Genomic DNA, 26,157 nt, shown 5'->3' on the forward strand with positions numbered 1-26,157 from the left:
ACCATCTATCTTCATTCTCTTAATGAAAATTAGCCTTACATTACACACACTGTCTTCTAGTATGAAATGTTTAAGGTTTCGGGGGGGTGTAACTTTTTTTAAAAACTAAAATTTTCAATGGTTATTTAATCAAGACAGAAATACAGAATGATGCTAACCACAGATCATACATGAAGAGGGTTACCCTCATTTTGAAACATACTTGGACTGAGCAAGAGACCAGCGGACCAGCTGTCCAGAGGGCATAGGAAAGGATCTCTGTGAGTGTCCTGATTGACAGTAAGCTTGTCCCTCTGAGCAGCCCACTTGACCCCCTGTGGCCAGGCCCTGGCTTCCATGTTTACCAGGGGACACCACTTGGACCATCTGGTCACTCTCCAGCCTCTGTCCATCACAGCCTAAGATTCTGCCCACCCAGCCCGAGGCCCTGCCCTGGGCCCCTATGTCCCTGAGGCTCTCTGTCTCTTACATTCTCTGGGTTGGTTCAGTCAACCTTGAGGAACTGCCCAAAGGCAAGTTACCTGCTCATAAGTCTGCGGGGTGACAGCATGGATTATGCCTTAAGAAAACAGCACTCAACTGGGGGTGGGGGAGGGGTGTGCATGTGAACACAGGAGATCTCAGACGTCTCTGAAACCTATGGGAAGAGGGCTCAGTGCTGGAGTTGAACAGAAGTAGAAAAGATGTCAGTATCCATGGGCAGGCAGCCCAGCACAGAGAAGGAAAAGAGTGCAGCTTTGGAGTCAACGGACCTGCCATCATCTCTGCTCTCTGGCCTTGGGCAAGTCACTTGCCCTGTCTCCACCTCCATGAAAAGGAAATAATCCGCCACTGCTGTGTGGGTCACCCTCTTGCTTTGCTGCTTAAGGAAAGGGGTGCACATTCACTGATCCCTTCTGCCTGGTTTGCCCCAAATTTGATTATTATTGGATGGGTGAAGTAGTAAAGGGGAGACTTTCCAAGGATTTAAAGGTGGTCCGTTTGAGCAGACCACAGAGAAAGGCATAAAGATAGATAGTAAAAATCATTGATATTTTGGAGGCTGGCCTGGTGGCGGCGTGGTGAAGTTTGCATGCTCCGCTTTGGCAGCCTGGGGTTCGCTAGTTTGGATCCTGGGTGTGGACCTACACACCACTCGTCAAGCCATGCTGTGGCGGTGTCCCACATAGAAGAACTAGAAGGATTTACAGCTATGTGCTGGGGCTTTGGGGAGAAAAAAAGAAAAAGAAAGATTGGCAACAGATGTTAGCTCAGGGCCAATCTTCCTTAAAAAAAAAAAAACCACTAAACATTGATATTTTTGCATAACAAAATTGTTGAAGAGCCAGCCTACATCCAAGTTTAAACATTAAAAAATAGCCTTTCTTGGGGCTGGCCCAGTGGCATAGTGGTTAAGTTTGTGCACTGTGCTTTGGTGGCCTGGGGTTCACAGGTTTGGATCCCAGGCGCGGACCCAGCACTGCTTATGAAGCCACGCTGTGGCAGTGTCCCACGTAAAATAGAGGAAGACTGGCACAGATGTTAGCTCAGTGACAATCTTCCTTCACACACACACAAAATAAATAAGTAGCTTTCCTTATTAAAAGCACTCCATGCCAGTTTTAGAAAATACAGATAAAGAACCAGAAGAAAAATCTTATGGTTGTGGAAAGGAGTTTATAATCGGGTTCCTAGGAGCTTATTTCAATCTGGGCTGTGAGAGGTGGTAAAAGGCAGTGAAGGGATTTTATTTGTAACTGTGTATTTAACGTAATGTGGGCTTTTTTTGTTTTCCTCCTGGCTTCTTTGTAGCATATGAGATGGTTGACAGGAACCCCGATTGATTCTTCTCTGCCCAATAATGTGTTCATTGCGGTGGTATTTCCTGCACAGCTGGGCTTGCTTAACTGTGTAACTACAATAGCAAGATGAAGGAAACAGATTTTCCAATTGAATATTTTAATACATGACAGATTGGAAAAGGGCACAGTATCCTACATCACTGATTGATGACAAGACAAGTTTGAATATATGCAACAACACTATCCCAACAGAGACCAGAGTCGAGTGGTTCACCCAATGGAAGGTCATACTCAGATGTCCACATGTGGAGATGAAGTGATCTCAAGACAGTGACACATTTAAAGTGACGTGAACTAGATATTGGTAGTGACTAGTGCCCCCTGGCCAGTCCTGTGGTTGACATGCTCTGATCCCAACCCACAGGACTTTTTAAAGATCTTCTCTTCCCACGTGACACTGCTTGATGATAATTTCATCTGAAAAGTCTCCATCGTGGGTCTCTGCTTTATTTTCATGGAGGCAAACGATCTCAAGAAAATTAGAATAAAAATAGCCAGCCTATTCTATGGGCTTCTCTGAACTACTTCTCATGGCTGTGTCTGGACCAAATTCAAACATCCATAAGGAGCAAGCAGTGTGTTTTCAACCCTTACGCGAGGAGGTGTCTTTGTCACTGTGATTTGCATTCATATAGGGAGCCCGGCCAACTTGGAAGGAAAATTACTTTCTGATTGAATCATATAATTTCCAAACAAAGCTCCTTCATGAATCAAGAATATTAATTACGGTACCCAGAGTGAGCCCCAGTTCTTTTTTTTTTTCTTTGAGTTGTGTGTTAACAGAAACATTTGGGCATTCGATACAAGGTCAGCATAGATTTAAAAGCAGACATAGGCTTTGAAAATTTATTCATGCTGGAATTGAGAACATGGAATTAATTAGGTGTACGGAAGTTGGAAGGTAAAGGGTCATTGCCTCCGTTTTCTTCTTTAAAGCTCTTCATTCTTCTGGGAGACCACACTTTGTGATTGTGGGCTATGCCTTCTTCATGGTGTGTGTTAATAAACTGAGTAGGTGAAAGCTACTCAGATATAAAAATATCTTTAATAGATGTTACAATAGATATCTCTAATAGATCTATATCAGATCTCTAATAGATCTCTAATAGATATCCATAACAGATGTAACAGCTGGCAAGGGATGTGTCTTGAATTTGCTTCTAGGTAACTTTAATCCTAGAGATGCCCGGGGATGTCCTCAGAGTCGCAGCATCACACCTGAACAGCTCGGTCCCCAGCCCCTCATGGCATCATGGTCTCACTTCCCTGTTGCTTTGAATCCTTTTCCTTTATTCATCAATATTATATTCCCCACTCCCAAGTTCCAAAGTGAAAGCGGATCGAGGCGACAGACCTGTGCCGAGTGCCTTTATCTGAGCAACTGGTAACAATTAGGATGTTTGTCCTGCCAGGCAGTGGGAGTCAGGCCCCAAGCAGAGCGGTGGGTTACCTTTGAGAAAGCGGGTGTCTCCTGTGTTGCTCTACTGGTCACCTCGGAGCAGGGTTCCTTTCTTGGTGGGGAAGCCATCTACACTACCATATATATATATATATATATATATAATCTTTTTTTAACACATTTCAAGAAGTATGATTTATTCGTGCTTGAATTTGTTCAGTGGGGATTTCTAAGCTCCCTTTTTTTCCCCTAGTGAGGCGCTGTCCTGCCTGGTGTGGCAGGGGAATCTCTGTTGGAAGAAGGTCTTGGTTTGTGATCTGGAGATTTCTAGAAGAGGGCGGGGTGATGCAGAGTGAGGCAAGGCAGTTGCAGCTCTGATAGCTCCCAGAAGGAACTAACAGGGCTGCACAAACTCTACCTGCAGGCAAAGAAAGCGTCGTGTCCAGGGAAGGCGGCCACCGCCTGTCTTTTCCTTCTCTGCCGAGATGGCAGCCCCCACTCCCGCTGGCCTGGGGGGCGCCCCTGCTGGTGATTGCTAATGAGGACACCGTGCAGAAGAGAATATTGCTTTCATTTCTCTTGGTGCTTTACTGCCACTGTGGAGACAGATAAATCTTGATTTACATGGAGTTAACGATGCAGTCTTATAATGTAATAACTATGAAGGAAAAAGAGAAGCATTCATTCAGCTCTGTGCTTGGGGTCTTCAGTTGAAATTTTAGGCCATAGTCACAGAGATTCTGGTTGAATATTTGAGCAAGACACACCTAGTTTGAGGTGAATCCAGTGACATACTACATTGAAAGGTGGAAATGAGAGACCAGTGTGATCCCAACCGACACGTGTGTGGTTAATTTTCCTGGTCTTCCCAAGGGGATGACAGGGAGACTGTAGGTGAAGGCAGAGTCCTGAGCTTCATCATCAGAGAGGGAGGGCTCGTCTCTCTCGGCCCTGAGTTTCTCCCAACTCATAACTGTCATTCCAGTGGGGGCACTGGGTAGCCCTGGAGCCAAGCTGTGCATTGCGGGGCCTTGTTGATGTCGGGCTGCTTTGAGTTTTTGCTGAGAAGAATGCCTTTTGCAAATCCAAATGTGACTATTTCACATTGTGTGCTCCTCTGACGTTAGTGAGGAATGGTTGTGGTGGTTATTTGTTAACCGTGCTGGCAGCTGTTATGTGCCACGCTGTGTCCCACCAGAATTTGTATGTGGAAGTCCTAACTCCCCGGTATCTCAGGATGCGACTCTATTTGGAGACAGGGTCTTTAAAGAGGTCATTAAGTTAAAATGAGGTCACTAGGATGGGCCCTCATCCAGCGTGACCGGGGCCCTTATAAGAGGAGCAGAGGACATAGACACACACAGAGGGACGACCATGTGAGGCCCGGGGAGAACACAGCCACCTACAAGCCGAGGGGGGAGACCTCAGAAGAAACGGACTGTGCCCACACCTTGATCTCAGACTTCCATCCTCCAGAACTGAGAAGCTACCTTTCTGCTGTTTCGACCCCCGATCTGTGGCACTCTGTTATGGCAGCCCCAGCACACGAACCCAGCGATGGTTTCCAATGTGATTATCAACTTTAAAATGTTCGTCTTGATACTCAAGGTCATTAAAACCTTGGTAGCCCATAAATGTTTATGGAATTTTCCTTTGCACTTTTCTTTACCCCTTTCGTAAATCGTTTTGGCTTGTGTGCACACACCTTTTGCTGTTAGCAAAATGTCTCCCCCTTACTAGAAATGACGAGGTTCTGCTTTGGAAATAACGCTGCCGACATTACCCTAGGAGGGACTGAGCTGACAAACCTGGAGAAGCTCTGATGTCTTCTGAGAAAGGCGCATTCTTCCTAATGCGCAGACCTTTGCACTGATCTCGTTAGATGTGGATGTGCCTGACAGTAAGCATTTATGGCTTTATAGGGGAGTATTTCCGCATTAGGGAAGGGAAGCCTGCAATTGACAGACTTGCCTGCTGCCTTTCAGGGTTGAGGTCAAGGGCCTGAGAGGAGGGGGAGGTGAGAGGGCAGTGGGGAGCAGGGGAGCCAGGAGAGGAGAGGAGAGAGCCAGCATGGGGGCGGGGTTCCTGGAGGAGGTGGGCTCAGCGGCTAGACTGGGTAGTGGATTTGGCGATTCTGTTGACTTTCCAGCGAGGGCTGTCCTGCAGGCTTGGGTGGAGACAGAAGCAGCTTGAAGCCAGTGCAGGGGAGGGAGGCGAGGGTTTTGCTCAGCCTTTCTAGGAACTCTAGAGGGAAAGCAGGGAGAGGGCTGAGTCTTGAGGGTGGACTTTGGGGATAATCCTAATCTCAGGGCCAGTACCTTGTCCTTTGAGATTCAAATGAATCAACACCTGATTTACCCCAATCAGCCTTGACCACCCAGCACGGGTCCCTTGGAATTCTGGGTGGGGGCTGGGGCGGGGAGCCTTCTGTGTGTGTCTTTGTTGTTTGACCATTTCTGCCTACCTGCTCCCTAGTCTTTACCACTTTGCTCTCCTCCTCCCCCGTCCCCCAGGCAGAGTGAGATGAAGTGCGCGGACTTATTTTTGCAAAGCCCTTCGTTGTCTTCTTGTCTTCACCCTGACTTCCACCCCAGCCCTCTGTGCACATGCAGACACCTGCGCTCTCCCTAGGGGACGGCCACGTGCGGGGTCAGCCACATCCCTTGGTGTGGTTCCTGCTTTTCTGAGAGTCATGGGTGAGGACTGCATGTGGATTGCTGGGCTCCAGTCCAGCTGCACCCTGTCCTAAAAGATCCAGTGCACCTTTTCAGCCTCTCCGTGACTCACTTTCCAAATCTGTAAGCTAGGGATAAGGATGGTGCTTACCTCCTAGGGGCACTGGGGGAATGGAAGGGAGTAACTGCATTAACCTCTGTGAAGTGCCTCCCGCTGAGTGACCCCCAAGCCTTGGTCACTGTTGGGAAGGGATGCCCAGGGCTGGTCTGGCAGAGCCTTGAGGCCCAGTGAGGGGAGGCCTGGGCTGCAGACGGAGGGTCATGGGGAGCAGGCTCGTGGGGAGTCTTGGCAGAAGTGCTGGGTTGGGGGCAGACCCGCCCACCCTCCTGATGGCCTGGAGTCTTTTAAGCCTGGGGTCAACCTCTCCAGTAGGTATAGCCCCACACAGCTTGGCTTTTTGGGTCCTGGGAGTCTTCAGTCAATGTAAAATACCTTCTTATATCTTGTCTGTAAGCGAATGGTTAACCTGAAAGTGTGCTGCATGCACAGCTTACAAAGAATGGCCACACCACTGCTGTCCGTTCTTTATCACGAGTGGGGCCTATCGGTGGCCAGGCAGCCCAGGCAGAAGGGTGGTGCCAGCAGGCGAGAGGCCTCATGTTTATCCCCTTGCCTGTGTGTTTCATGACACCCTGTGAATGCTGGAAGGTTCCTGAGGAGTAGTGGTAGGCAACAGTGGGGAGTCCTATAGCTTGCCTTCCTGGATGCCTGTCTCAAGTGTTAGACTTCCCTGGGCATGAACTCTTAATTCCCTAAAGCAGTCTTCCTGAGAAGAAGTCCTTCTGCATGAACATTCTGTTACCTAGTGGCACCTTTTTCATGACCAGAAATTTCTTGCGACAGCTATGGCTTCTCTGGAAATCCTTCGACGTTCGGGGTACAGTGGGGCCGTATTTGCACACAGGGGTGCAGAGCAGCCCTCTGTGGGTGACTTCTCAGACCGTGAGGCCCTGCACAGGGTCCAGTGTAGCTCCTGACGGCTTCCCTGAGTGTGCCACTGGAAAAATGGCAGCCATCACTTTGAGAACTTCTAAAGTACCACATGCCAAGGGCCGGTAGATTCTTGCCTTCTCTCTGGGTGCAGGTCACTTCCTTGAAGTAGTTCTAAGTTATTTCAAGTGTTCTGTTTCTTCATGGGTATTCTGAGCACCTGGAGCAATAGCCTGCATTTCTTTATATCTCAGTAAAGGCCCTGTGCTCTGGGGGTAGCCCTTGCAGGCTGAGTCCTGGTGAACCTGCTGACCACCCCTCTCCTGGGACGGCTGAGGATTCTTGGGCAAGTCTGCATCTGCCTTCTTTTGCACAGTGGGTGTGGCCTAGACCGAGGGGTCAGCCAGTAAGGAGCAGGCCCACTAGGGGATCCCTCCATCGAGGGCTTTCTTGAGGGCCCCAAACCTCCTCTCCTCTGACCAGCACCCTGTTCCCTGAAATGAAGCAACTGCCACAGGGCAGGCTCTCCCAGCAGTCGTGTGCCCCTCCTTCTCCTCCCCCTGGTGTTTTCGTGTGTTCCACCGAGGGAGGGGCATACGCTCTCTGAAGTGGCCACCCAAGGTCAGCTGCAGCTGAGGATTTTTGTGGCCAGGGGAAGAAATGAATCACCCTCTCCTCTGTGTCTTTCCCTAACCGCTGGAGACTTCATAGATAAACTTGCGGGGGGTGGGGGGCCTCTGTGTGGCGTAGCAGTGTAAACAGGAGCATGGGGGCGGGGTTGGTGCAAGTCAGCTGACCTCTGCTGGTATTTGTACCACGATGGAGGCACTACTGCTGCCTCCAGAATTGATCTTGGGTCAGCCACCAGGATTGATGAAGTTAACCATCAGGCAGAACACTGATAAGGGCTGGGGTTTAGAGATAAAGTTGCTGGCCCTGTGTCAAGGACCCTGGTCTTCTAGGGGGAGGTGGTTTAAATGGCAAGTGTCTGGTCAGAGCAGGGTGATTGATACTGACAAGGGGTGAGCCCAGGTGTGCACAGGTAAGGGAGGGGGGGACTCCTGAGCCCAGGCCCTAGAGATGAGTAGGATTTAGCTGATCCTTCTGGCCCCAGAATGGTGAGACTGGGAATGGCATGATCAAGACCAGAAGGGAGTTTGATGTGTCGCAATGAAGCTCGGGATACAGCAGATGACACACTTATTCTAAGCACTTGGGCAAATACTTCCTCTACATCATTGCATGTGATCGTCACATCTGCCTAGTTAGTATTGCCTTACTGTGGAAGGGAAGCCGCACTCAGAGACTCACAGTTGCTTTCCTGAAGTCTCACCGGGGTTTGCATCATCCTGGTCACCTGTGCAGCAGGGGCAGCTGGGGGCTGTCCGGGCCTGGAATGCCAGTTAAGGAGGGGGCATTTTATTCTGCAGGTGATGGGGAGTCTCGGAGCCGAATTGTGCCCTGAAATCCTGATTACAGCAGCAAGGATGGTTTCCTGAGAGTGGGGCAACTGGGATCCACTTGCTCTGGGATCCAGGGAGCGATGAAGAGGATGGGAAATAAAGGGAGGAGGGAGAGTGGACTCTTGAGGAGTGTGGACAAGGGGGGTAGAGGGCCGGAGGGCATGCAGATGGAGGAGAGTCTTTTGTTGAGGGCTGCTGGGAGGAGAGCCTTTTGTTTCTGTTTTTTTATTAAATGGGAGATAATTGAGTGTTTCCTGTGGTAGCAGGAGAGGAGATGATGGTGATTGATGGTACAGGGTCCATTTGCCAACCCTGACCAGGAGAGATGGGTGTGGTCCGGAGGCTGAGAGTGAGGCAGCTCTGAAGGCGTGGCCTGAGGTCTTCCTCAGAAGGCCTGGTGCCGCCATCTTTTCAGGGAAGTCAGCAAGCTTGGGTAGTTGGAATGGGAAAGTGGGGGCACAGGGCTGCAGTGAGGGCCTTCAGGCTGCCGGCGCCCAGCCCCGCAGTTGTGTGAGCATCTGCAGTGGGTCTCCGAGATGGAGCCTTGGTGCCCCCATCACTTGAGCTTGCACAAGAATTTCCTAGACATGTGCGGGCTTGGGCTGGGGGCCGAGTTCCCAGCTGATGCTGAGGCTGCTGGTCCCTGGACACATTTTGAGGAGGACTGGTCCAGTCGGCTGGAGTTTGGATGGACCTGCTACTGAAGGAACCAAGTGGGTTCACCTCCTGGCAAAGCTAAAATCAGACTCCCGACCAGAAGTAGTTGGCTCACAAAATAGAACTTATTTGCAGCAAATAGGGGGCCACGTGGAATCATTGCCAAAGTCGTGGGGTCCCCAAACAAAGGGAAGCAGGGGCCTTTTATTTCCGATGGGGAATGAATATTCAAAAGGGAGAGGTGGGCATTCGCTTGTGCAGGCTCAGCTGGAAAACTTGCTTCTGCCTACACTGCAGGTGTTGGTAATAAGGCCTAAGCTCCTCCCAGAGAGGAGCTCTTAGCATTACAAATGAGGCAAAGGTCAGGGGCGTTGTTCTCGTGGTGGGGCTTGGTCTGGTTCAGGGAGGTTGGTGACTGCAGCTCTTAAACAGTTTAATGCTTCAGAACCCAACTTTGAGTTCCACGGGGCAATCAGTGGTGACAGACCCACCTTTGGGGCGAGCCCACGCAGGGTCTTAGAGGCGTCGGGGGCAGGCAGAGTGGTGGCTGGAGTGGACAGCCTGGATGTCCCTCGGCCTTTGCTGGCTAGAGGAGGATGAGAAGGAGTGGGAAGGAAAAGATGCCTAAAATGAGCCTCCCAACAGCTGTGGGGGAAGTTCTGGAAAGAAAGGACAGCCAGCATGGAAGGTTGTGGGCAGAGAATGGGCTGTGGGAGGCCAAGATCGTAGGTGGCATTAGTCCCGGGTAAGTCAAAGGCGTGGCCGTGGGAGGAGGCCCTGGGAAGGCAGTGAAGGAAAACACCACTGGCTGGAGGAGGGGGGTGTGGCCTGTTCTCCACCCGGACACCGAACTCCTCCAGTCTCCTCCTCTGGGTTGGAGTGACAGAAGGGACCCAGGAGGATGGCGTGTGAATCCTAGCCCTGTGTATCCACTCGCCGCCAAGCCAACTAGTAATGACTTCGATGGTGAGAGGACTTTGCAGTCAGAAGCTTTCCAGGCTGCCTTTGATCCACCCACAGGAGTGCCCAGAACTGCGTAGCTTAAGTACCATTAACCTCCTTTTCCAAATTTGGAAGGTTTTGTGTTAGGACGTAACCAACCAGATCACCGTCTTCAGCAACCCCCCTGGGGACAGAGATGACGTTGGAGAGGAGAATCAGTAAAGATTTGAGTACTGTAAATTGTTTGGCCTTGGCAGTTTTATTTATCATCCCTCCGCGTGGTCATTTCCCCACTTCCTTTGTGGAAGATTCTGGAGTTGGTGGTGATTTTTTAAAGGAGGCAAGCATAGTGCAACATCATAAGTAGGTGAGGCAGCTCAGTAGCTGCCCGAGTCCAGATGAACTCTGCATCCCCCACCCCAGCATCTTTCCTGCTATAGGAACACCTTTGCCCTGCTCTTTGCTCGCTGGTTGCTGATGGCTGGTGCATGGCCAGCAGATGTGAAGACACAAACATTTCTTTCCATTTTACTGTGTCAGAACCGGTCCCCATGACCCACTTCTCTTCCTTCCCCAGAGCTGTAATGCAAATTGTAACTACCAAGGGGGACGGCTGCTGCCACAAGCCTCCATGGTGTGTTTATCCTCCCTGCCTGAGGAACGCCGAGCTGGTGGCACGTTGGCTCATAAAGGCAGGAGGGTGGTCACGTGTCTCCCACTGCTGATGGGGGTGGTGTGTTTGGGCTTTGAACAGGCGTCTTAGTCATGTTTTCGACATTTAGAGAAAAATATATCAAACCTTCAAGTCCCCTGGGCACAGTTAAAAGATTTCCAGATATCTCGGCAGCCAGTTCCCGAACTGAATGCAGAAGTGATAACCCTGTTAAAGTAGGCTTTTCTCGTGCGGGTCACTGGCTCTAAAGACAAGCTCGGTAAACACCCAGATGTTGTCAGTGTGTTTAGGTGGCTGTGCTGTGACGGGGCATGCTGGGAGTCTGTTAGGAGGGTCTGTGTCAGACCCTTCCCTGTGTTTTGATGGTGATGTCTGCAGGAGGACGGCTGTGCAGATGTGGTTATTGGAAGAATCGCTTCCTGTGGATCCTGCAGAGGAAAGTGTTACTAGATAGGCCCAGCCCCGAGTGCCCTCGAGGACTGGGGAGAGTAGGTCCTTGGTAGGCATGTCTTGGGTTTTCTCCATAAAGATTCCAGAGCTTCGCTGCAGCTGTCTGAGGAACAGGTGCAGAGTGTGTGCTGCCCTTGAGTAAATCCTTCTGATTCCTCTGCTTAATCTCTGCAGAGAGCAGAAGACTGGATGGAAGAAACGGGGAGCCTCTATGGTGGGGGGAGCCTCCTTGCGGGGAGCTCTGGCTGGACCAGCCTCCAGCCCCTCTAGAGTGATGGGAAACCGGAGCTGCCTTGCTTGTCACACCAAGTCGTGTTTGCATTTGTTTCCCCAAAGCGGGGTCAATAGATTTGGTTTCAGTTTTATCTTAGGTCTCCTCTGCCTGACGCTTAGCAAGAAAGACCACCAAGAAATTTCTGATAGTTTCCTTTGTTTGGGAATGAGAATCTACTCACACTGACACTTCTTGATACATCTTAAAATCAAGACTTCTTCTCATTGGCCTCCTTCAGTGCATCTGAAGTTTCAGCTTGGTGTTAGATGCTTTCTGTTGGCTCACTGGACCCGACTGGCGAGGAAAGAGCTCCGGGCTGGGGGTTGGGTTAAGGTCTCTTTCAGCCCTAGTTTGCTGAAGTTTCAACAGCTGTTCCTGTTCGCAGAGGATGGAGTGATGTCACCCTGACCTAGTGCAGGAGAACAAGGAGGGGACAGTTTGATAAGGCAGCTCCAGCCCTGGGTCCACTGGCCCGTCCAGTCCTGCCTGTGCACAGGTCCCTGTAAGTTCTCATGGTGGAGCTCCCTGGAGGGCAAGCCAGTGAGCTTGGCTGAGGTCACACGTGCTCTCTGGTGCTCGTGTCCAGACCTGGCCAGCGCTGTTTCTATCTGTCTCCCCACAGGGGGCCCATGGGTCAGAGCCTTCACTCACTTTGCTTAGGATATTTTCTAATTAAAGCTAATACAGCGTTGCTTCAGATTTCACATAATGCTGACAAAACTTAAGTATTTCCCTTTCTAGCATTTTAATCAAATCCATGATACTTATTCATCTAAACTAATTGTAAGCAATGACATAGGTCCATCACAGAATGAGGACCGATGGTGGCCTCATCTATAACTATTGCTCTTCTTCCTCTTTGGGGCAGGATAACTGGAAAGAATCACTTCTCTCTTTATGGAGAGACTTTCTGGAGCTTTTCATTAAGATATTCAGAGGCAGGAATTCGAGGAATGGTTGCATTAATAAACGGTGCAATGACAAGTTGGGAAAATGTAGAAGCCACTTATCCCATTTCCACACGAGAGTCCTGCCTGGCTCTTTGGAGGAGTGGCTCTTCGCTGGTGCCATTTTGTCCCCAGGAGACATGTGGCAATATTTGCACTCACTTTTGGTTGTCATGACTAGGAGGTGAGGTGCCACTGGCATCTAGTGGCCGGAGGCCAGGGATGCTGCTGAGCTTCCCACAATGCCCAGGACCGCCCCCCAACAAAGAATGATCCAGCCCAGAATGTCCGTGGTGCTGAGGTTGAGACACCCTGCTCTGGATGAAGGCCAAATACCATCTCCCTAATTGAAGCCTTTTTTTGAGTGTTTCAGCTGGAAATCATCATTTTCTGCCTTCCCCTTACCTGCCTTTTTCTTAAACATGTAACACCTTCTTCTGGGTGTGGCTATTTATGACACTGTCCATCCCTACCTTCCCCCCACAGCTCCCGCATCACTGAGCAGGGTGCTCTGGGCATGGTTGACAAGTTCACCCTGCCGTCTACCTGCTGGATGACAGAAGAGCACAGGTGGGCCTCTTGCTGAAATCTTGGAGGTCCACCGAGTGTCGAGCTCAACACTCCTGATTTGCATGGCAGAGAAAACCCCCTGCAAGTCAAATTTGAGCCCCCATACTGCTGCCCACACAGGTGTGTTTGCGGACCGTCAGCATCTTGTGCTTGTCTGTCATTGAGGAATCCGTGGGAAGGCTGCCCAGAGAAACCTTTTGCTGGCGGGATACTGAGCTGGACTCCTGGTGCCACTAGGGTGGGTCTCCCACTCCTCTGCCCTGCCCCCGACCCCCTGCAGAGGCACCCAGCTCCCTGGCCTCCTCCAAAACTGCCTGATTCTCAGACCTGAAGATGCCTTTGGACAGGAACTGAAGAAACCCCTTCTTCTAAGGTCAAACCAAATTCGGTTTTGATAAGTAGTCCCTGGCCTGTTATTCTCACTCTCCATCTAGGTCTAGCGTATGCTAGAGATGCCCATGGAGGTCACACTACAGGGTTCCCTTGTTGAAACTGGGAAGTGTGTGGAGCACAGGGGTGGCCTTACGGTGTCTGTGTCGTCCCATGATCCCATGGTTTGGTTGGTGGTCCTTAAGGAAACACACACACACAGGCAGGATGTAGGTGCTCAGAGGACCTCCCGTGGTCTTTCTTCCTGCTGATCAGAATGTCCTTGCCCCAGGGACCAAGCACACTCCTCCTCCTGTGACTGGAGGACCGGTGAAGTCCTCATCTCTCTTACAGTTCCACTTTCAGCCATTGGCTTATAAAATGAGAAAAATGGTCTTCGAATGAGTTCAGCCCAGGCAGGGTTGATTGCAGAGTCATCAGTCTGCAGAAGCTGGATGTCATGGAAGATCTAAGATCAGAAACCAGTTCTCCTGTGATGATCTTACTACAGTCTCATGCCAGAGGTAAAACATGATATTGTTAGTAAAACATAAATGTCTTTCTTTTTGCTTCTTATATGTATCTGCCAGTCAACCTGCTGCCGGAAAATAGCCTTTCCAGTGTCCCATGAATGGGAGGAGGGCTTTGTTGCTGACTGCTGAGGCATACATGCAGAGGCCAGAGCAAAGTCAGTGGCTGGCCAGTTTCTGTGGCCTGCAGACATGGTTCTGCTAAGATACTGTAAACCTGATTACCAGCGGGCAAGTCCTGTTCTTTGGGAAGTCAGCTTGTGTAGTAGCTGTCTTTGCTAACTACCAGAGATTTCCTTTAAATAAGGTTTATCAGCTCTAGTAACACTTGTAAAATAATATTCTCATGGAGGAGGTTTAAGTGATAGGCAACTAGAAACGGACCAGGACAGGGAATCGTGGGAGGGTGGCCGAAGGATCTCATAAACTTGGAACTGGGAGAGCGAAGCCATCTGCTGAGGGTGATGAATGGGGGCACAGGTAGGGCTGTCCCCCTTTCCTGGACGCCCCCCTGCCTTCCTTCCCTCTCCAGCATTGGCGTCTCTGCACCGCTGAGGCTGTGCTTGCTGCCTGCTGTTTGGTTTTGATGTAGCCGGGAGATCTGCAGACTTTGTTTTTTTTTGTTTTTTTTTTTAAGCCAAAATGGTGATAGACTCGAAGGCGTGGAAAAATTCAGGAGAGGATTGTCCAGAGGGATCATCAGTCTGACAAGCAACAGGAATAGAAGCATAATGCCACCTGAACATATAGAGTATGATGATATTTATTTTTAAAAGGCAGGCCCGGCTGTGTGAAAGGGGATTTAGATGTTGGAGTGACAGGTTGTGGCTGAGCCCCTGCTTCTTTGCATCGGAAGAGCCCATGTTTGCAGGGGGGTGGGGAGAGCTAACTCGCCCAGGTTTTTCCACCTAGACAGTCAGGCCTAATGTGCTGTCATTCGGAACGGTGTGGAAAGTAAGTGCTTCCTTGTGAGGCAGGAAAGCACTAAAAGATAGTGAATGTACCAGGCTGTGGCTAAGAGGTTCCCTCCTTTAGTGTCATCTAAGATTCAGTGTCATCTAAGGTGGATCAAATGGAATCTTCTACTCTGCAGCCTGTATCCTTCTACGGCAAAGTGCAAAACGTGGGCTGGATTTAAGGAACCCTGCAACAATGGGAAGGCACTAACAGCTCACTATTGGAGCTCTCAAGGAATGCTATTTTATTTTTTTACCTTGGGTTCTATGAATGCCTCAGATAACAAGATGTATTTATATATCTTGATTATGGGCCAACTAACTTCATATTAAAGTTCATCTCACTATTTGAAAGTCGCCATGGTCTCAGATAGTGACAATGGACCCCAGGCTAAGTCAGGAGCCGTGGGCTCTGGTCCCACCATTGCCCCTAGCAGAGATCCCTGCCTCTCTGCTTACAAGCCCGGTTGACCTTCAAGTCTTTGTGGCTGCAGCTGTAAAATTTTAGACTTCTGCTGAATCTTAGTGGTGCTCAGCCCTTAGACACACAGTGCTGGGCTCTGCATCGCCATCCATCCTTTTATTCCCTGTCTTTTCATGCTAAGTCACTTAGCCTTGAAAACTGCAGCGTTTTTCACTCATGTGTGAATTTGAGGACAGAGACCCTGCCCTCTCACTGTGTAGTGTTGCTGTAGGTGTCCACTGTATTTGATGAACAAATAAAAAAGTCAGTAAATGAAAACTTGCTAAGATGTTGATATATTTGTGTTCAGTTCATGTCAAATCCAATAATAGTCACGTTTCTCTCCCTCTTCGTTGCCAACAAAGCAAATGCTGATGCTTACTAAGACAAAAGAAATGACATTATAGCACAGGAATGGGCACAGGCAGTGTCACCCCACGACCCCAGGGTCAGCTCTCAGCGATGAGCTGTGTAGCCTTGGGGAAAGCACCTACCCTCTCTGAGCCTCTGCATCTCCCTATCCTGGTGGGCTCTAGAAACCTCATTCTGATGGATGATTACTGCCCGTCTTCTTCTCTAGCAGTTGGTGGGTCTTAGCTCTTATTCAAGAGGGATTTTTATTGAAACTCAAAAGGTGAGACTGATCTGTCCTGGAGTTCCCCACCTTTGCAGTGAGGACATGTTCCAGGCCTGGGTCTTGAACCCTTGAGTGCCATGAACAGGTGGACGGAGCTTGTCACCCTATGATGGTGCCAGTCATGTTGTCCAGGTAGAGCCACTGAACATGGTCTCATGTGTTTTAAAGTATTTCTTTTAATGGACTTTATTTCTTAGAGCAGTTTTAGGTTCACAGCAGTATTGAACAGAAAGTACAAAGAATTCCCATTTACCACTCCCCCCCCCCGCCCCCCGTCTCCACACATGCAGATTCTCCCCCAGCAACATCCCCATCAGAGTGCTACGTTTGTTAGAACTGATGATCCCACACTGACACATCATTATCCCCCAAAGCCATACAGTTTACATCAGAGTTCACTGTTGGTGTTGGACATTCTGTGGGTTTGGACAAACGTATAACCTGTATCCATCCTTATGGTATCATACAGAGTATTTTCCCTTCCTTAAAATTCCTCTATGCTCTAATGTATCTTTTTAAAAGTAAAACAGAATCAACTAGCAGCCTTTCTGATTTATCTCATTAAAGCTGGATATTTAATTTCACTGTGAGATAGGATCCAGCTGTCCTAGGCTATAACCTCCTTCATAAGAGACCTCATGATTCATCTTTATAACCTTTTCACTGCCATGAACACAATAGGTGCCCCATAATTACTTGTTAGAACATTAAAGAAGGGGAGACCAGCACTTGCTACAGCCGTCGAATCCCAGAGTCACGCCCGGCCACCAGCACTTTCCGCAGAAACAGCCTCCTGAGGAGTTTTGGGAATTCCCAGGCCCAGAGAAGACTGTGTAAGAAGCATCTGAGTTGATTACTGGACAGTGTATTTATGATATTTTTCTTCTGAAACGTAAACCAGCAAACTGAAACATCTGTGTTCAGGACATCAGGAAGAACTGATATGTGGATCAACTATGTGTGTGTATGGTGCTGCATCAGATAATATCAAGAACCAGTATCTATAAGAGTGAGGAGGGGGGAATCGGATGGAAGAGAACATCACATATTAACGGTGAATAGTGCCTACACAGAATGCGTGGCACAGAGTGTATCAGCTAATTTAGTCCTCACAGGAAGGCTTGGGGTCTGGGTACTGCTCTCTTCATCCCCACTTTACAGGTGTAAGCACTGAGGTGTCTGGGTGTCTGAGAAGTGCACACGCCCGCCTCGGACTGGCCAGTCGTCTTTCTCCTGCCTGCTATCCTGGGTCGCAAGTGCTGTCTGTCAGGAGCCTTGCCCCACGCATTTGGAAGATACTACTCCTAAAATGTTATCTTAGGGGTGAAACTACATGGTCCTTCACTTGGAGAGCAGTGGTGTGCACAGCCCCTGCCGTCGCGGGGAAGTTGCTATCCTCGACGTTTCTTCTCTTCTCCAGGGGTGTGAAGTTAGCGGGTAACACTGCTTAAGGTATCTTTCTTCTTTAACAAGTTGTTTGAGTCGCCTCTTCAAAGCGCCATGGTTAGGAGAGATGCTTCATATAAACCCGGAGTAGGTGAGAGAGGTCCCTTACTTTATGTTTTCGCAAGCCAAGCTAGGGAGTGTTGGTGTAGGGTTAGGGTTGAGGCAGGGAGCCAGGCCCGCCCGGAGGCTCCGGTCCGGCGCCGGCGATCCACTCCGGCGCTTCGGCCTGCCCGCCGGGCCGCGCTCCCGCCGCTGCCGCCGCCGCCGCCGCCGCGCTCCCGGGACTCGGCGGCCGGGCTGGGCGCGCGGCCCGCGGTCCCTGCACGTCGGCCCCCGCCCGGCGCGCGTTTCCATTTTAAACAGCCGCCCGCCCGGTGCAGCTGCCCGCGCGTCCCGGGCCCAGGGAGGGGTGGAGGCTGCGGGGCCGGCGAACTGTGCGAAGAAGGCCCGGGGATGCGAGCGGGCTCCGCGCCGTAGACAATGAAGCCGCGGGCGCCGCCGCCCGCCCCGGGCCCTGCGCGCCGCGGCCGCACCTGCCGGCGAGACCGTCCCCGCGCTTGACCGCCCGCCGCTCCGCCCACCGGCCCATGGCTCGGCGCCCCGGGCCGGGACCCCCGCACTCGGGCCGCGCGGCGCACGGGCGGGCGGGCCCCAGGGGCGCCGTCCTTGCAGCCTGAGCGCGGTTCTCGCGGCGAGCGGGGGGCGTGGGCCCTCTCCCGGCGCGCCCGCTCTCCCCGCCTCGCCGGGCGACCGCCCCGACCGCGCGGCCCCAGCTGGATGCGGTGGGGCCCCGGCGGGCGGCGCGGCGGCCGCGGCCCCGGACGACATGTACCTGCTGGACGGCAGCGGGGAGCCCGCGTCTCCGCCGGCGGACGCGATGCCGCGCGGGACGCCCCCCAGGAAGACAGTCTACCGCATCTCCGTAACCATGGTCAGGAAGGAGCAGCTGACCGCGCCGGGCCCCGGCGGCCCCGACTCGCGCCCGGCTCGGAGACCCCGGCCTGCGCGCTCCCCAGACGCGCCCGGGCGGCTCGTGGAGGAGGCCGAGGAGGCGGCGGGCGCTGAGGACCCGGAGGGCTGCCGGCCGCGCGCCTGGGACTTCCGCACCTTCCGTACCCGCAGCACCGGGCAGCTGGAGCTCGGGCGGCTCCGGCCGTGCGCACGCGGCCACGGACCTGCGGACCTAGCCGGTAGCCCCCCAGCCATGGAGGAGGGGCCCGGCTCGCCTGCGCCCTGCAGCCCCGACGTGGAGGGAGCTCGGGCCGCGCCCCTGCGGCGAAGTCTCAGCTTCAGGCACTGGAGCGGGCCCGAGGCGCCGCAGGGCCGGGCCCTCGGCCGCAGGAGGCGCCACAGCAGCTCCGGGAGCCTGGCCTGGGCGCCATGCGAGGAGGTTGCGGCCGGCGAGACTGCAGCCGCCCCCGGGGCCACCCTGGAGCCCGCGGCTGCCGCGCAGCCCTCTTCAGAGAAGCGCAACACCCTGGACGTGGGTGAGGTGCTCAGCAAGAATGATGCGCTCTCGGACCTGGAGCGCTGGGAGCGCAGCAAGAGCAAGAACCGCACACTGGACAACAGCGACCTGCAGCGGCTGGAGCGCGCGCGGGCCGCGGCCGCTGGCCCCGGCGCGGCCTCGGAGCACCGGCTGCTGCGCTTTTTCAGTGGCATCTTCGCGCGCAGGGATGGCGCGCCCGGCGGCGGCCCTTCCCTCCGGAGCGGCGCCGGGTCGCGGCCGCGCGGCTACTTCAGCAGCCTGCGGCGGGCCCCGGCCGACGCGCACTCGTCCAGCGCCGAGAGCATCGACGGGTCCCCGCGCAGAGGTGGGCAGCGCGGCCGGGGAGGGGAGGGAAGGGGGGTGCTGCGGGGGCTCCGCTACGGGCCTGCTCGGGAGAGCACGCTGGAACTTGGAGGCAGCTAGGGTACTTGTCCCCGCAAGTCACCAGCCGGCGAGCGGCCACGCCGGATGTGGACTCGGGTACTGCGATTTTTTCCCCCAGTAAGACTGCGGCGGTCTGTAAGTTCTTGACCGCCCCTGCTTCTAGCTGTGTTTGGTGGCACCTTTGTGGGTCTGCCTTCTCAGCCACGGTGAGGCTGTCTGCGGAGAGAGCACCTTGCCCAGTGGCGCCTCTCTCCCGCAGGCTCTGGCGCAGCCTTCTCCACGAGCCGGCCCTGAGCTCCCTGCGCGCTTGTTGGCCGTGATACCTGTGGGCTGCCGCAGGGAGCCCGGCCTTGGCCCATGAAGGTGCCGCCCAGGTGGTGCAGCTTGGCCGGGAGCAGCAGCTTTCCTCTTAATTTCTTCCTTCACCCCCGAGCCCTGGTCGTCCTGTGGGCACTACCGTCTGTGCTGTAACTGCGTGATGTGGCCTTGCTCTCGCTATTGCGCTCCTGGTAAAAAGAGTTCATCCCAGTGGTCAGGGATGTTGGCCTCTCTCCCCACAGTCTCCCTGCCAACTGGTGTCTTAGGAGAGCAAGTCTGGGACAGCATCCTGTCTCCTAGTAATGTCTGCTAGCATACAGCCAGGAAAATCGCAGCCCCGCAGTCTGTTCTGAAATCCCAGTTCTCTGTCCTCTGATGCCTTCCAACAGGGGCCCTGCAGGAAAGATTCCAGGGGCAGACGTGATAATATTCCCTTGCAAGGATCTAGTAACCTTCTGACACCGTTTGGGGGTCAGAATCCTCCGGAAACGGGGAAACACAGATCCCGTCTCTCCACATGCTGGAGCAATACTCTGAAGGGAGGAGGCTGGGATGGGCGGTGGGGCCAGATTGTTACACCCTACTCATGGGGGGTTGGAGGGGGGACGCCTAAAGATGTTGTCCCGTGCGTTGCACCATCATTAGTAACATCCTTTATGCTAATTACTCAAACTCTGCTGCCCTTAGATATTAAGGTACTTGGAGCATGGCTGCATAGACTTTTGATTAGAGATTAACTGCCAACTCAGCGCCTCTGGGGAGGGTCTTCCTCCCTAGTGGGCTTCACCTGTCAACTGACAGCCTAGGGTGTATATTAAAACCATGCAAAAGAAACCAGTGCCCTTGCTGAAGCATTTCTAAGGTAAACTGAAGACAAATGATGTCATGTTCTAATATGCTTCTAATGAGCCTCAGACTGTGATAGAGAATATTTGGAATGAAGCAGTTGCATGTGCAGTAGTGTTAAAATCTGAGCTTTTTTTTGTTAGTGAGGATGTAGTATAAAGTTATCTGTTGCTGGGCCTGCCTGCATTCGTCTAGCTTGCTGTACACATCTTGTGTTTTAACCTGCCTTGGAATACCTACTTGAGAAGGCCTGGTGTTTCGACTCCAAGCATTCTTCCATCCCTTCCTACATGCTGTTAAAACATCAAAGACGATGTGGGTTATTTTGTTAAAACGATTGGTTTGTATGAAGTTGCTGCTGCCTTCGTTTGCGTTCAGTGGAAGTTCAGATCCGTGGGTCCCAGTTCTCCCTTTAATAGCAGGCTTGCATCTTTGTTCTCGTGGGCTTTGTAGAAAATAGTAATTAGCTGCTTGGGTTCCAGACAAGTATGCATCATAGACACGGAGGGAGAAGTGCACAGACATGATTTAGAATGAACGCGTTTCATTGTGGTACCTACTGATACAAGGTAAAAGCTTTTGGGGTTTGGGTTTTTCCTGTCTGGTCAAATGGATTGATAGTAGATTTGGAATAGTGAAGGTGTGAGGTGTTGTGGAATTTTCCCCTTTAGGGCAGTCCAAGATAATAGTAATAATAATTATAGTGACGCTTGGTTTGTTTGCCCCTTTTGGCCAGTTCTTCTCGGGGTGGAATTATTTTGGTCTGAGACACAACCCTGACGTTGTGGGTTGTGTGGAAAAACTCTTAATGAACTAGGATACAGCACACACAATCAGAACTCCAGGGCCTTACTTTATTCTGAAGTTCTAGGTAATCATGCACAAAAAACCCTACCTACCTCTTTCACCTGCTTTTAGTTAAAATGTCTGAAATGTCAGTGTTCTCAAGATTTTTTGTAAGGCCAGTATCTATTACAAGTAAAAAGTGCATCCCCCACAGCTTTTGGGTCTTCTCATTTTTTTAGTATACGTTTCCACTTTTTGTATATTTGCTTCCTATGACCTAGGTTATTCAGAATTTAGGTGCTGTTTAAATGCGGTTTTGAATTTAGGGTAAAGTTCTCCAAGGTAACCTTCAGACACAGTGGAAGCCAGGCTCAATTTCCTGTAAATGTGCACAGAGTGAGGGTCCAAAGCCTTGCTCAGACCGTGGGGCCAGGTGAGTTTGCAGGACTCAGAAAAATTGGATTTTAAGAAAGGTAAAATGGTGCGGCTGTGCCTGTGAGATCGGGCACCACCCTGTAATCAGACACTAACGACTTGTAGCAAAGCCTGAGATTTTCACACCCAGTGTGATGAATTTGTTTTGCCGCCAAGAGTCTGCCAGACATTTGTGAATAAAGCTTCCATTTTCAGGCTGTTTTAGTCTTCAGGATTACAGATAAGCTGTCGTGGACCTGTAACATAATATGTGTCAGGAGGGGCATCCCTAGTTTTCTTTAAGTCTTGGCCACAGTGTATTAAAATGTGGAGTTCTTTAAGTACAAAGGAAGTTAGAGAAGAGTTGTCATCCGGGGCAGGCTTTCCTTTGTTTGACTCCTGCTATTAAAGTTTTGAACTGGCTGTAGGAAAATAACTTTAATGGACTATGTAAGTAATTATTACGTTAGTTCAAATGGTTTACTTGGCTTCTTAGAGTTCTATGCCTCATCTTAGACGAGGTACCTGGGCTAGTGTTAGGGAAGCAAGACGGTTAGAGCTTTATTTTACAGCACACGCAGGCTCACACATTATGGACTTACGATTTTCCCATATTCTTATTCAAGGCACTACGATGAAAGGATTGAAGCCCCTACCTTTGTAGGATGTGCTTTTTCATCCCTGTTGGTACTCGCCTGTTTAGGCTCCTCGCCTTCCTTCCCCCTGATGGATAACAGTTGCCTCCCAGAGCTTCTGGGCAGCTGCGCTATGTAAGGTTGATAACTATTAGCGAGCCCTAGAACGGTTCAGAGAGGCCCTGTGTCAGATCACAGGCAGTTTCCTGTCACCTGATACACATATATTAGAGCAGAGTCTCTTGACACAAGTACAATTTAATACAAGGAAAGCTCAAATAATAAATGATTAATTACCTTGTAGGGTGTCATTTTCTGGCGCATGCTCTCTGTATCCCAGCCGGCCCTGCGGACGCTCCTTGGAACCAGCCGCAGGCAGTGCCCGTCCAGAGCTGCACGTGTCTTTAGGGTGTTGTTTCACTGTCCAGGAGGATTGATTACAGCAATAAAGTGATTCATTGATAGCCCTGACTGAGGTTAGCTTTTTAGATTAGTAATTTACAACTGATTTTTGACAGCACATTTTTATGAGTGGCTTTGTTCTTTCACTTCTGATCCCCTTGATTTGTATCAGTCAATTTGTGTTGCTTGATAGTCCATTTTATATAGTTAAAAAGAAAAACTTCAGTAGAGAAAGAGAGGAAGCAGCAATTATATGAAATTAAATTACAGAAATAACTTGATACATTTTTATTTTTAAACTTGATTTGTTACTGAAAAGGATATACCTGGTTTTAAAGAAACATTGTAGCTCAAAGTTCTCATTTGAAACATTTTGAGCTAATTACATACCTAGTGTTTCAGAATTTACTTACTTTTTAATAAATGACTCCAGATAGCAATTTAGGAAAACCCCCACTGTTTGTGTTGTAAGGTGGAATTGCTGTCCTGGAGACGGCAGCCCGGAAGGTCAGCTACAGACCCTCTCTGCAGACACTGGAGGCTTTGGCTATGTCTTACTGCATTTATTTTCTCCAATTGGTGCCCATGTGTCAGCATAGTCACCTGTTAGCTGCTTTCTTTATGTTAACCTGGGCTACAAGTATCCTACCACCGAAGGAATGTTCAAAAATACGTCTGCTTAAGGAGGTGTTCCGGTTTTAACACAAGCCCATTGCAGAAATCTTGCTGGTTATACAATTGACAAATACATTTTGTTTGGAAGTAGAAGACCCAGGTCTCAAGCACTTGGCACTATTTTTCTCAGTCGTCTTGTTTTTCTATTGCATTAACAGAGTTTCTGTGGTGTGTTCTGCAGTAGGAGCAGGAAGTTGGAGCACAGTTCCTGTCTTCAGGGGCCAAAAGCCTGTTGGGGGAGATGGAGACGTTCCAATGAATCACAACTTCAGCAAATACTTACAGGGAGGTATGGCTGTATTTCTCTGCACAGCATACCTCCATTAGAGCACTAATCCCAGGGTGTAATAACCTTGTGTACGTGTCTGCCAATTCTTATAGTCAGTGAGTCCCTTCTGGGCATGAAGCCCGTATTATTCCTCTTTGTACTGCAGAGTTAAGAGCACTGTGCCTGTCACATAGACTTTGAATAAATGTTTGTGGGAGGGATTAATAAGAAGACCGGGGGACAAAAAAGGGGAGCATATGTCCTTGAGCAAGGGAAGGAGTTAATGAAGGCCTCAGAGAGGGATAAAACACTTTGGGTCTTGCAGGATCCGTAGGAGTTTACCAGGTAGAAAAGAGGAGATTCTCCGCCAGCAAGTTGGTTGGTTAGCTCCTAAGAAATCATTCTTGTCACCCAGATCTATACAACTAATGTCAGCATCAAGCATCAAAAAGGATGTTACAGTTCCATGATGAGCTTTTTTTTTTTTTTTGGAAAAATTTTTGGCATAAAGTTTTTATTTTTGATAGGAAATCCCCTTTAAGATGTTGTGGTCTTTTTGGTAATGATTTGAAACAATTATGTCAGTTTAAAATGATGTCACAGTGAGTAAAAGAATGAAAAACAGGAAAGGTTTTATTTATTGAGGACAGTGATTGAGATAAAGTGTGTCCAGCTGCAGATATATCCCCAGGTGATGAACAGAATTGGTATTAAGGTCAACAGATTAGCAAAAAGAAGGGAGATTATTGTCTTTGCATCATTTTGAGAGAAGCACCATCTGCCCACCATCATTTTGGTCTAGGTTTTGTTCAGCCCAAATTAGAGTCCACCGCCATGTTGATATTTATTTGTTTGTAGCTGACAGCTTCATATATTCTATTTCTCATCTATTTCAGTGGATAGAGGCATCCACGTTTGTTCTCTTTTCTCCTGTTAATTTACTTAAGACATTATTGTAGATACTCCTATAATTAAAATAAATGTTAGCACCTGTCTGTTCATTTCCCTGGTTTTAATTCAAAGATGGGTCTTGGCCCTTTGTTTTCTTAGAATTTCTTGTTATTTTTGTTTTCGTGGTCGGTTTTCAATTCTAACCACTAATGGATCTAAAGAGTAAGAAAGCTTATAAAAAAAATAAGCTTCCGTTGGTCGGAAGATGGGAACACTCTGTTCACTCATTCAGTACCAGGTGTACCAGCCAGAGGCTCCTGAAGGATCATTTGGCTTCTCCCTCTCTAACAAATGATGATAACTTTTAAAAGGAGCATTTCAGTTGATGGGAGTGAATGGGAAGATGAGGGTTATTTTCTTACCCATCCTTTCTTGGGGGTCATACAAAGTGTTGAATCAATTTCTGGGATGAGCCTGAGGTCCAAGATTTTTTTTTCTTTTTTTTTTTTTGAGGAAGATTAGCCCGGAGCTAACATCTGCCAATCCTCCTCTTTTTGCTGAGGAAGACTGGCCCTGAGCTAACATCCATGCCCATCTTCCTCTACTTTATACGTGGGGCGCCTACCACAGCGACGTCCGCACCCGGGATCTGACCCGGCAAACCCCAGGCCACCAAGAAGCGGAACGTGTACACTTAACCGCTGCGCCACCGGGCCGGCCCCTAGGTCCAAGATTTTGCATGACGCAGTGTGCCAGTTGTTTTGGTCAACACACAGGAACACTGACTGTCTTTGGGTACCAGTGGGATGGAAACTCGTGTGTGTGGATGTTCATCTGTTTGAGATGGTTGTCAAAGGGAATCTTGTGCTCTCTCCCACCCTCTGTGCCTGCCGTTGCAAGGGCTTCTTTCAGCCGTCCTGCTGACTGTCAGACACTTGAGAACGGACTCTGTAAACAATGCCACCAGCCTTTCTGATGCATCTGCTTCCATCTCTAGTTCCCACGCCAGATCAGAATCACTCAGACACCACTTCCTCAGTTGGTGGGGCTTGGGGATGACAGGTGTTTCTCCAGTTCATACCTTCCTTTTCCAGTTAGCAAGGGCTTTAAAACAAGGGAAAAACCAGTTGGTCTGTGAAATACATGAAACAGGATTTTAGACATAGGGAGGGATGCCTGTTTGTAACTTGCTTTCCCGCAACTTAAGTTCTGCTACCTTAGAAATGGGCACAGTTACCTGAGCAAGGCTGGTCCTTCCTCCTTTGGTGCCACCCAGCTCATTGATAGCTCCGAGATGTTTAGATCTTATTGTTCTGATGATTTAGTTCCCGAACTAGAATCCCACCCTTCTGAGAGTCTGATCTCTCCATCATTTATGAGTAGATACCTCCTCTGCTTTCCTGGTCTGGTTCGTGGACGACCCTGGAAGCCAAGTTTATTGAAGACCCTGGGGATTGTTAATTTTGAAACAGAAGCCTGGGAGCGACCAGACTCGTCTCCCACTATTTGAGAAGCGGACATAAGAAGGACCCAGGAGTTAGCACTGATTGGTGAAATGCATAGGGAAGGGGATTTTGACTCAGAATTAGGAAGTCACTTCTCACAAGCCGAGCCATCACACTTTGGAACAGGCTGCCTCCCCACGTGCAGAGTTTCCTCTCACTGGAAGCTTCCCAGCAGAGGCTAGTTGGGGAATCTTGGAAGGGGTGTTGTGTGTATGGTCTGGGGGCTTAGAAGCAATGCTCTTAAAATCTCGTCCCAGTTTT

The 26,157-nt window shown here is 50.2% G+C and overlaps 1 protein-coding gene across 16 annotated transcripts in view; it reads left to right on the forward strand.

Annotated features, from left to right (window-relative positions):
• Positions 1 to 26,157, forward strand: part of AGAP1 (ArfGAP with GTPase domain, ankyrin repeat and PH domain 1) — a 558,771-nt gene that overhangs the window by 139,389 nt on the left and 393,225 nt on the right. For 5 of the 16 annotated variants that reach the window (XM_070269546.1, XM_070269550.1, XM_070269545.1 and 2 more), the window contains exon 1: positions 17,980 to 19,097. The exons of 6 other annotated variants lie outside the window; for them this stretch is intronic. In XM_070269546.1, coding sequence (XP_070125647.1) covers positions 18,110 to 19,097 — 988 coding nt within the window. In that variant the 5' untranslated portion in view covers positions 17,980 to 18,109. Of the gene's footprint in view, positions 1 to 17,978; positions 19,098 to 26,157 lie in introns of those variants that run through there. 5 more of the 16 variants (XM_023642634.2, XM_023642633.2, XM_070269553.1 and 2 more) reach the window with 2 other exon arrangements.

The sequence above is a fragment of the Equus caballus genome, chromosome 6 (assembly GCF_041296265.1).
Source record: "Equus caballus isolate H_3958 breed thoroughbred chromosome 6, TB-T2T, whole genome shotgun sequence".
Taxonomy (NCBI): Eukaryota; Metazoa; Chordata; class Mammalia; order Perissodactyla; family Equidae; genus Equus; species Equus caballus.